Raw genomic sequence first — 12,243 nt, 5'->3', positions numbered from 1 at the left:
AAAAACCGATATTATAAATTTTTAAAAAAACTAACCACATAAATAATAATCTATTTTTCATTTCAGGTCACACCCAGTGACACTGCCACATGACTTCTAAAAAAAAATTTCACCTCCCCTGAAAAGAAAAATAACTATCATCCATTGACAGGAGATTAGTTGAAGCTTATCGGTTTTGCCCCACCTTTTTGAGGAGCAAAAAGATCTTTGCAGCACACTCTATTCACCCATCAACACAGGCGTGGAGTCTGCTTTTCACAAATTCACAATATGGAGTTAAACCTCTCATGGTTCAGCTAGAAGTTTCCTCCAAGAGAAAAATTAAATAAGCAAGACCTTAGAATCTCAATGTAATAACACTTGAAACTGGATAGGGACCCTAATAGAAGGAAATGTTTGAGGCTTTCTTTCAAAAAAGTCCAGTGCTGGTAAAGATAAATGACTTTTCACTACCATTGCTTATAGTTTTGAAATTTTACACTCAGGAATACCCGAAAAAGTTACAAGTTACAATAATCTTTAATGGCAATGTAATACACTGAAAGATGAGAAGCCAAAAACTTGATCCCAGACCGCAAATTATTGAAACAGAAATACAGGTTGCAGCTACAAAACCAATGGAGTGGAAAAATAGAAGATTGAGCTAGACTCCCATGGCAGCAATATCTGTCATTCCCAGCTCAACGCAGATGGGGTTCAAGCCGGGCTCTTCCAAGAGGCTAAATGCCGAAAACCCATAGTAGGAGTGGTAGATATCTGGCAGTTGTTTTGGAAATTTGCTGAAACCACCATACTGGTGCAGCAACATACATAGAATGAGTAGGTACAACCTTATTTAAGAAAGTAAAATATATCCATCCAGCATAAGTAGAAATATCACAACAAAAGCAAACGTGAAGATTCAGCCAGTAGATGGCAACTGCCATCGCTCAGATTGTAGATTACATAAACCCACAGAAGAGAAAGCTTGAGCCTTGAAATTAGCTTGATTACATACATGTACCAAATTTACAGCGATGAAACTACGAGATGGAAAGATGCTGTACCTGCGACTGACAAGTTAGCAAAAATCTACGCAAAGCTGCCTCGTCAATGAATTTGAGAGCCCCTAAGATTTTTAGAACCCCTCCAATCCTAAAAAGTAACACTTCCCCAGTCAAGGCATGAGAACAGCAAAGAAGCCTACAGAACTGGGATTGTCAAAACTTACCAAAATGCATAACATGTGTCACTAGATTTGTTGGGCCTGCCTTGAAACCCACCATCAGCTGCTTGCCTCTGCAGCAGAGATGAAAGGAGGGGACGAAGTAAGCTCATAAAACACCTCAACTACCAAGGACTACATGGAACATGGAAAAAAAATGATCACATAGAAAAAGACCACACTACTGTGTCACAAATATTGACAAATTCAGAACCTTTTTTTTGCCAAGGAGTATGGACAGTCTTGCAGGTCTACTGCTATAACCATAGAGCTTTGAAGCAATAATGATAAAAGCTTCGAGAAATCAAATAAGAGAAACAACCTGCAATATCCAATCCAGCAGCAATGGCACGTTTATGATGGCAGATGGCACACTTTTGGATAGAAGATCATCTTCAATAAATCCCATCAATTGGAGAGATGCAACAGCACAGTAAGTTGCGCCACCTGTGCCACTAAAACAGATAGTGTTGGTAAATATCATATTGTGTGAGATGATAACCACTGACATGAAAATCTTATTTATTTATTTATTTGGGTGCATGAGGTGAAATAGGGGGATGGTGGCAAACAATCAGACCCAATAACCATATTACTTTAACTGGTCAGTTAGAACAAATTGAATTGTGATTTGAAGGAGGGGGGTTAACCACCTATGAAACACAAACGGCCATTTTTGAGTCAGATTTAAATTAATTCGCAAGGTTTTTTAACTCCTGAAGCAATACTAGCATAAATGAAGATTAAAATGTGACCAGTTGAACATGTCCAACTACAATCAATAATTGCATTTATTTAACTCGCAAGTTAGAATAGAATTGTCACTTCAGGGCGAGGACAACTACCCTATTGAACACAAGCAACCTTGTTATTAAAATTACTTTGCAAGGATTCTGTATCTCCAGTATAAATTAAAAAAAATGTTGTTAAAAAACTGACAAGTTACACAAGTTCAGTTAAGAAAAGTTAATGACATTAAAATATTTTGCCAAAAAAAAAAAGCCAAAAAAACCACCATCCAAACAAAAACATTAATCTTGTCTTTTGAATTATAGGTTAATAGATGTTAACATCAACAATAGTCAAGATTATAAAAATGGAATGTTGAAAAATGGACCCAGTGGTTATATCTACTGCATGTTTCCATGCAACATTGAGAAATAAACCTGGTGATAAAATAAAACGGATGTTTACCTCAGGACAGTCAGTGGTCAGTTCTGGAAATGGGAACAAAATTTAAGCTTTTCAAGTCATGCACATCAACCAACCAATTGCAGAACCTAATTCTCATTATCATGCTCAAAAAGGGTTCAAAAGTCTCCATTCTGCTCACAGAAACATGCAAATTGTGCATCCAAAAATGAAGGAAAAACACTCTTAACACTTCCAGGGGCGGAAGTTTAAGCTGCCAATTTGCTGAATAATCAGTTTCAACACCCTCTTGGCCCACTGTACAGATTCCCCAGTGACATTTCCCCGGTCCTGTCATGATGTTTTGTGTCTCAACATCCTTCCACCTTACCCCATGCTGTGATAAGAATTGGACACAAATTCTGAGAAAATACAGAGATGAAAGATGGGAGAAATGCTAAGCAATCTTAAGTTAACAAGAGATGTTTCCTTTATAAGGAAAAGTTACTGTTTTTAAGCTAGAAATAATTTTATTTTAACTGCTTCAATTTTTTGAAACTACCTACAGAAGAGTCAATGTCTACCAGATATCATTCGAGTTCTAAATGGCCTGGTCATATTAGGGGGTAAATGACCGAGACATCACAGGCCCATGCAGCAGCAAGGGAGAGGAGAGGGGCCTGTGTACCCTTCACCGTGTGGGCCTGTGATGGTCATTGGACCATGATGAATATCACAATTATATTATGGGGCCATTGCCCCAGGCACTGACATCAATGACTCCCAGAAGAAGCTTTGTGATGCCACATCATTTGACCTCTAAATTACTTTCAGTTGACCTGGTCATAACGAGAACAACATTCATCATGCAACTAAATTTTACTAAACACGCAAAATACAAATCAATTATCAAGAATATAAATGGCGAACTCTATCATAACCCCCCCACCAATGTGCAGAAAATTAAAGAAATCATATCACATAGTAATTCAAAATTTGCATCCACTCACCATGAGATTCTGAGCCAGGAATCAACCCAAAGCCACCATCATATGACTGAGAACAAAACAAATTGTTAGTAAATATACAGTAAATACATTAATTTCAAAACATATGCTCACAGAAGGAATGCAGAATATAATTAGTTACAGAAGAATGGTAGCATTGTAGGACAGCCAAAGAGCAGGACAATGTACAGACATGGCAATTCAAGATGTATTCTTTGGCTTTCTCCTTGTCCATGCCACTCCAATTCCCCAACATGAAACAGATGGCAGCTGAAAATCAAATAGGTACGCTAAAATTACATTGAACATTATATCAAGATTAAACAAATTGATGGCGCATTCATAACAGTTTTTGTTCTCACCTGCACAAAATATGAAACGAAGATCTGTTTCTGCCCCAATATCGATGGGCATAAAACTGCAAAATAGGAGAAGAAGCAATATTTTGAGAATTAGTTTAGCTTTATGCCAAAGCATCACCAAGATCAAACACAAAAGCCTCTTTCCCCCTTTCTCACTGCAACAGAGGCAAACCCTCCAAATGGAATTTACTGCCTTTGAAAGATCATATAACATAGTGGTGCAGAGCAGACTTAGGGTGATGCAGAACAACAGCAACCCCCTGTTTGGTTCACAGAATCAGGTTGAAATGGAATCGAAATTCTGACCCAAATTCCCATTCCCACATTTGGTTTTGCATAAATGAGGGTGGAATTGCATTCTGGCTGAAATGTTGATTCCACCATTCAATGAAATGGTGATTCATCCACTTATAGGTAGGAATGACAAATCACTTTTTTTTCAAAGATAATGATAACCCTCATTAAATAAACAACAATAAATAATCACAATAAAATACAAAAATTATAAAAACAATAAAAAACAACAATAGCAGCAACGGTGATAAAAACAACAACAATAACATCAGTAAAAATAATAAATTTAAAAATTTAAAAATAATAATTAATGTTATTATAAGAACAATAAAAATAACAAAAAAACAACAACAATAATAACATGTTTTTAATAAAAAAATAATTATTATTATCATCACAAAATATAATAAATTATTATAATGATATAATAACAGCAACACTAATAATAATATATTTTTTTTATTCAGCTGGGTTGGCTCAAGTGGTAAGGGTGACTTGTGACTTTGGTAACCCCAAGGTCATGGGTTTAATTTCCCCTTGAGAGTTTACCCCGGTGAATTACCAGGGGTGTGTCAATGGGTGGGCGGCTTTCACCCCCCGAGTTTGGTACCGCACCATAATGTCTAAAGTGGCATGATGGTGGCTGGAGTCCCCGGGTTATCAAAAAATAAAAATAATAATAATTTTTTTTATAACAAAAGAAGAAGAATTCAATGGAGAGTATGAAGAATGTATAGAAGGGAGAGTAAGAAATCTTCCTAAACTAAAAGTAAAAACAAAAACACAAAAACAAAAAGATAAAACAACAATCAAACCAACGGCTAGCCAATCCCTTTGGATGTTAAAGATTCTCACTCCTTTGAAGCAACTAGCACATGAAACCGATGCTAAATAATGGATATTATCCCATAACAAAAAGGGATTCAACTTTTTCCCTATAAATATATTTGCATTTTGTTCCAGCCATAATCTCCAAAGAACTGCAAAAACTGCACATCTCCACAAAGCATTTGCATCCTTGCTTCTACAAAAACCAAAAAAGGAAATAACCAACAAATCCTCCACCAAATTCCAAACAAACCCAATTTAATCCCACAAGACCAAAAAGTTCATTCGACGTCATCCAAGCTAAGGCACACTGCCAAAAAAGATAAGTTGATTCTAAATTGTCAAAACATAATGGGCACACTAAGGAGAAAGTGCATTCAAAGATCTCCTACTCTGCAACAAATTGTTGGTGTTAGTTCTACAACAAATTGTTGTTCTTTGAAATCATTGGCATTAACTCTGTTAAGAACAACCAGCTTTGGCCTTCCAAATACTTTCATAGAATGGAAAAGAGATATTAGCACTCGTCAAAAGATTAAACAAAGAAGAATCTAAGGACCAAGAATGATTATCCGCCTAAAAGAAGGACAAAAGTTCTCCAAAATATCAACAAAAGCAGAAAGCTCCTCCACCTCCTTATCATTTAAGAGTTCTTTGATTCTACAAAAGTGGAGGTCCAGAGGTGTATGATCATCAGAAGTCCAAAAAGTGGAGATGACATCATTGTGCCCAGAAGTTGAGCAGTAAAGGCGAGGAAAAGAAATAGACAAAGCATTACCACCCACCCAGACATCTTCTCGTAAACAAATTTGAGAACCATTCCCCTAAAATAAATTCGAGAGCCATTACCCAAAAACAAATTAGTATGGGGAAGGAATAGGGGGTAAATCTGAGAGACCTCCAAAAATTATAATAATAAAAAAATAAAAAAATAAAAAAAAGTGTTGTTATAAAAACAATAATATAACAACAATAAAAACAATATAATGTTGAATTTAAGTCATATTTTGAAATATCACAAAATTAAATAATTATGTATTAGAGCATTTTAGAAAAATCACTTATTTTTTCTTTTTGTTGTAGCCACCATTGAAGAATACCAAATGTTGAAAAGGACTAGAATTGCAATTCTTACCGCTATTCCGTGTTACTAATCAAATCCAATAATCACATTCCAACTATAATTTTATTCTTGCCCAAATTCCATTCTTATATCGATTCATTTTCTACTTCAATCCCATTTCACAAACCAAGCAGGACTAAGTATACTGCTTAGAGGGAAAATAAGTAGAGATAAACAAAAGGGAAAGAGGGAGGAAAAAAGAGGGAAAAGAAGATAGGGGGAAAAGCACACGTTTAACTTGTCAATTCAAATTCAAATTAACCACCTCATACATGGTTTCCACACCTTATTTCCAGGAAAGTCTAAAGACATAAGAAAAATAACAAATAGACATTTGTTAGAAATATCAAATGTACATAATTGAACCAACAATATCTTGATCCAATTCTTCTGAATTAGTCTTTAACAAGGGTTTACCCGGGTTTTGACTTCTAGTTCTATATCAATCCCATTACATGTGTAAAAACTTTACTATCAAATATAATAACACCATTATAAATATAATAGCGCCGTTATAGATGGATCAATAACTAAAATGAGCATGACTAAAAGGGAGATGATTCAATTTCCTAATCACTAGCTCTTGTCCAGCTGTGCTGATAAAGAATGAGGTAATATATTGATATTGTTTTAGCTCCCACATTATATATAAAAAAACAAATAAAGAGTATGGTGGTAGATATGATCAGGCAATTACCTTCATAAAAAGGGCATTACTAAAATTAAATTAGTAAAATATTCAAAAAATATTTTTATTTTGGCTGAGAGTGACACATTGGGCCATTTGTAGATGAAACTGTGGGAGAGATTTATCAGTAAGTAATGATATGATTGGCAAGCACCAACATTCATGTACAGTACTACAATATGATAATTAAAGAAATAAGATGAGCTTAGTAAAGTTTTTTTTATTTTTACTGGCTACCATGCAAATTGAAAACGGTCCTTGAATCAATACCCACTAATATATGTATATATTTATAGTTTTATACAATATATTGAAGTACAAATAGTGCAAATCATATTTAGACCAAAATGCCCTTAATTTTAACCATAAAATTTTATCCAATACACATCCAACTTATGGTATAATAAAAGTAAGTAGATTTAGTTTGTTTCTGACTACATGATTTAGTATTTTTCAATTAAATTGTCAATTTCGTTGTTTATAATGAAAGAACTTCCTACACTGATTTATCTATGTTATATATTTTATCGTTTCACACACACACACACATTCAAACGAAGTACTAAAGGAAGCCTGTGACAATAGAGTGATGGGGATCAGCATGGCCTACCTATATCATTTTCAGATATTGTGACACGTGGACGGCCTCCTAAGTCCACATTTCCTTTACTGACATGATAACACGTGGACGACCTCCCGATGTCCACATTGATTCATAATTGTTTGTAGATTTTGAATGGATTATTTGAAGACTTTTTAGTGTGAGAAAGGCCTGAATAGAGATGCCGAAGCAAGTCCGAGTTCAAGACCCATGTGAGCCCCACACGGCTCCATTAGGCCTCACATAGAATTGGGCCTCTCTTTGACTTTTGTCTATATTTAATTTGTAATCTTGTAAGACAATTTGCTTGCTTGCATGTGCGTGTCTTAGTTTGTTGTGTGTATTGTAAGTTGTTTAGCATTTATTGTGTCTAGTGAGTTGGAGTGTTAGTAAGTTGTGTTAGCATTTATTATGTCTTGTAAGTTGTTTTATTTATCTTCTCTGTCTCCCATGCTTGTATGGGAATTGTTAGTGTTAATTGTTAGTGTCCCCCATGCTAGCTAATCTTGTCTCCCCATGCTAGCTTATATATACCCCTTCATTGTAAGAACTATGTAGAGAGAAAAGTATTGATATTGAAAGGAAATTCCTTTGTTGAAACTTGTTAAACTTTGTCCAATCCTTGTGATTGTGTAGTGAGAGACTATGTCGTTCTCCTCGGAGATCAGGTGGTGACAGACCACTATTCTATCCAGCAACTCCATCCCTATCCCACCTTCACGACTTCCATCCCTCACCCACACGGTCATCACAAAGTTACACCCCAAGGCCACCAATCCATCATTTCATTTGCTGCATTCATATCCATATTTCAAAGTGTGCACGAAGAACTTTAGATGAGTTCTAACTATACTCCAACGCATCCACACGACCACACCAAAAGACCCCCCCCCCCCCACACGGCCACTTCCCCTCCATTACATTGCTGCGTTCATCTCGATGTTTCAAAGCTTGTTCCAAGGAATTTTCTGGCATGTTCTAACACTTGTGTTGAACAACGTCAAGACATCCAAACAATTCTCTTGGTAATCTCAGCACTTATTTGAACCCTTATTTTAAATTATAAGCCTTTGCTGGAAATCTGAAATTCCAAACTTGATAAGCCCTTTGAATCCATAGATTGCAATATTGATACTTACTAGCTTTAAATCAATTCTGGGAATATTGTTGTGCTAATCATAGGACTTTTATTCTTGAAATATTGAAATAGCATCTTTAACTTGATTACTTTGTGAAAGAACTCATGTGACTTATTTTCTGGACAGCATCATACACCCTTTCAAAATCCCAAAACATGTGAAATGTCCTCTGATTTATTGTGCTTATATTTGTTAATCTAATTCTTAATTTAAAGTGTATTGAGTGTATGTGCTTGTGTGAGGGTTGAAACCGTAGGACATAGGTCGACCATTCCCGTCCTACATCATGGAGCCATTGTGATGAAAAGATGAATCACTACAACTTGAAATTGCTAAGATGAAGAGGAACACAGGTAGTTGCCACGCTAATAGATGAAATAATCAAATTATGCACCCATGGGCACACATACTTTCATGATTTATATCTGTAGTTAACACTGTTTCATTTAGTAGAAAAGGAAAACAAGTACACATTTTGATGAAAAATTACATCAGTTTGCCTCTAAAAGAAGTTAGAGATCCAAGAACAAATCTGTAACACATACCTCCCATCGGACTGTTGAAGGTTTTTCATTGATTTCAAGATTGATTCAGAATCAATATGTGAGAAGTCATATCTAAGAATCTTCAGTATGGCCAAGGCACAATATGTGCTTGCCAAGTGGCCACCATTGTGAATCAAAACCTATAGGCAATTCAGCAGAAAAATCATCAAAACATTCTCTGAATAGTTAAAAGAGTCGAAAGATCATTGCCTAAATCATTTCCTCCAAACAGGCATAAATTAGAATAAGAACAGGATATTTCATGCACGTCATTTTCTCATAAGTCATACCCCATTCTCATCTAATGGAAACTGAGAAGTTCGGGAACCATGGAACCCATAGAATCCTGCATCAATATTTGAAAAAGAAGAAACAATTGAGTATTATTGATATAATAGGTTTAATAAGCAGTAATATACATAGAACATTTCTTGACATTTCACACCATTATTCAATTCACCCTTGCTTTTGGGATGAGCTTGAAAGGACAAAACCCAAGCGGTAACTGCCTCTTTGTCAACCTAACGAGAAAACAGCATCAGACGATTTAGACCTAAGATCAGAGAGAGACAGAGAGGGAATAGTCTACTGAAACACACAAAAAAAAAAAAAAAAAAACACTATTCAAAACATTGCAAATCTATTAAAGTTTCATTCTTGGCACAACAGAGCAATGAAAAACTTTAAGTAAAAGATAAAAAAAAAAAACACCAGGCATACTCCAAGAAATGACAAGAATCCAGAAAATAATAAATGATTATTGTTTTCAAATTACAAACTGGAACAGTGGAACATGAATGCCCCAACATTGACAATGGTTGACAAATGCCAGAAATTCTGAAATAAAAAATGATTAATCAAGGAGTGCAATAGCTAGACAAAAACACACGGCAAAAAATTCAAGCAATTTACATAAAGCCAATGCAGTCAACACTATTCTCCACCGAATATTCGGACCACCCCCCCCCCCCCCCCCCCGCGTTACATAAAGCCAATGCAGTCAACACTATTCTCCACCGAATATTTGGACACCGCCCCGCCCGGCGCGGTGCCGCCGCGGGGGGGGTTGGGGGGGAGATGAGGGGACAAGGCTCTAAGGTTCTAAGGCTTTAGAGCAAACACCACAGCTCTCAATGCTTGTATAGAGGACAGCACACGCAAGATCGAAACTGTAACTATGGTTATCTTACAATAAATAGCATCAAAACGCCAAAATTCCCTAAATTTCCTGACCATAAATTCCTAATATCGCCTCTCTTCAAACTACTAAATACTTTGTGAGAAAAATGAATCAAAACAACATCTTGCTCAAATTCTCATTGGTTTGGACCTGAGTTGAATAAAACCTGCACATAAGTGAGCCAAATTCCTACAACAGTCATTTGGCTACGTTTACTTAAGTTTCGTGCTTCATCTTTCACGATTCAGAAACTAAAACAGAAAAAATTGTATGTTCCAAATTCCAGTAGTTTCTCTACTTATCTTTTCCGATTTCTATGCAAAAGGTGAAATTACTGAGCAGAGAGAGAGAATTGATACGCGATCCAAGGCACCGAGAATGTTGAGGCCAGAGATGGCGAAGTAGGCGAGAGTGAGGCGATTGATCTCTTGACCCTGATACTCTGAAGGCAACAGCTGGTATGTCATTTCCAGGAACATCACATGCCGATCCCTGTCGAAGAAGGAGGGCCAAGCGTACGCCGAGCTCCGCTCTGAAGAATCCATGGCGGCTTAACCGAACGAACTGTACACTTATTCCGACGCTTCCTTGCTTTCTGATCTACAAATTTAGGCATAAAGGAGGAGGGAATATATATATATATATATATATATATATATATATATATATATATATATATATATATTAAGCACGCCGGTTCGTATGGTTCAACATCCGGTTCAGATTTTTACCCGTCAGCTTCTCAAAGGGAAAATGTTTGGAGAGGAATTGAATCCGTTTAACCTGAAAAATAGGCGGTGTCAATTTGGAAGCCTTGGATGTTGTGGAAGACACATGAGTTTTTTGGGTTTTTTTTTTTTTTGTCTGGTTCGATTTGTTTTATTTCTATAAAATTTAATTCTCTAGCCCATTTCGTGGTAAAGTAACCTTTCTTTTATTTTGTATTTTTTTTCTTTTTCTTCTTTTTCTTCTTCTTCTTCTTAGACATCATGTTTTTTTATTTTTCAACACATAGACAATATTGACTCCGCTGGTTAAGTTTTCTAATTAATAAATTTCATTTCTTTCTAAAAAAATATATGTTCGAACATAACTCTTTAAGTTTAGGTTTGTATAAATCTGAATAAGATATAGTAGAAAAATAAATTAATTTATCTAAATTTTAACAAATTTAAATTGAGAGATTTCAAGTTTTCATAAGCATAAAATAATTTTTAAATTTTAATTTTTCTGTTCAAGTAAATATAAATATAAATTAAGAAATCCTTAATGATAAAATCTAAAAGATAATAAATAAAAGTATAAGAATATCTATTTTTTCTAGGAAAGAAAATCATCACAAAACTTAAAGTCAATATTTTTTAGCTTAAAATTCTATCAATTTCGCAATAGTTAAAGTCAAGCTTAATTTGGATGAAATTTGATTTAGTTATTAGTTCATACAAAGTATATGCATAAATACACAAAATACTATTAAAAGCAACTATATGCACAATATATATTACTACTTGTGTAATATAAAATACTATTAAAAGTAACTCGAGCTCGATTGATACTTTAATATAATTGATTAAGTAAATCACTCATATATCGACATATTATGTTAACCAAATAATGAGCATAAAGTGTAGATAATAATTAATCTCTTTATTTTTAATCACTATGATAGGTTCAAATTTACTTTTCAACAATACTATTTCTAAAGCAATATTAAGTTTACTAAAGACAATTAGAATTCTGTGTATGAATTAATTTATTTTTATCTTTTTTATTTTCAAAAGTATGGTGACCTTGTTTAATGCTATGGTTGGAGTGGCTATACCAAACTACTATTCCCAATACCTAGGTAGAAAATAGGAAAAAAACCCTAATCTCTCTTATGGGGAATTAGGAGATGAACGGTTGGGGTTGCACTTTGATTCCTATTACTTTTCAATTGCAAATCCAACAATTTATCGATAATAATAGATACAATTTAAAAATGATCATTTTTCTTTTTTTGATTACACAAGAACTCTAACTACAAACGAGCCCTTCGGACCCCGTAGTGCGATACCAAATCTACGGATCAGTATCCTCCACCCTTAGGTCTCGCTGATCAGGGTAAAGTCCAGAATACAGATATGATTTTTATGCATCAG

General features: G+C 35.0%; 1 protein-coding gene across 4 annotated transcripts; it reads right to left on the bottom strand.

Moving 5' to 3' along the window:
- Positions 1 to 426: 426 nt before the first annotated feature.
- LOC131165766 (geranylgeranyl transferase type-1 subunit beta) lies at positions 427 to 10,753 on the bottom strand. 4 transcript variants are annotated; one of them, XM_058123812.1, is made up of 11 exons: positions 10,462 to 10,753; positions 9,368 to 9,443; positions 9,213 to 9,268; positions 8,923 to 9,062; positions 3,705 to 3,760; positions 3,536 to 3,612; positions 3,346 to 3,391; positions 1,527 to 1,651; positions 1,211 to 1,278; positions 1,047 to 1,134; positions 427 to 793 (listed from the first exon to the last, which is right to left on the bottom strand). In XM_058123812.1, the coding sequence occupies exons 1-11, from the start codon at positions 10,645 to 10,647 to the stop codon at positions 644 to 646; spliced, it is 1,068 nt and encodes a 355-aa protein (XP_057979795.1). In that variant the 5' UTR covers positions 10,648 to 10,753; the 3' UTR covers positions 427 to 643. The 4 variants fall into 4 exon arrangements, with proteins under 4 accessions (XP_057979795.1, XP_057979792.1, XP_057979794.1 ...); XM_058123809.1 differs by having other exon boundaries at positions 3,485 to 3,612; positions 10,462 to 10,745; XM_058123811.1 differs by having other exon boundaries at positions 3,485 to 3,612; positions 9,383 to 9,443; positions 10,462 to 10,717.
- Between the last annotated feature and the right edge of the window lie 1,490 nt (positions 10,754 to 12,243).

The sequence above is a fragment of the Malania oleifera genome, chromosome 10 (genome assembly GCF_029873635.1).
Source record: "Malania oleifera isolate guangnan ecotype guangnan chromosome 10, ASM2987363v1, whole genome shotgun sequence".
NCBI classification, from domain to species: Eukaryota; Viridiplantae; Streptophyta; class Magnoliopsida; order Santalales; family Ximeniaceae; genus Malania; species Malania oleifera.
This window is presented reverse-complemented; position numbering and strand designations above follow the sequence as displayed.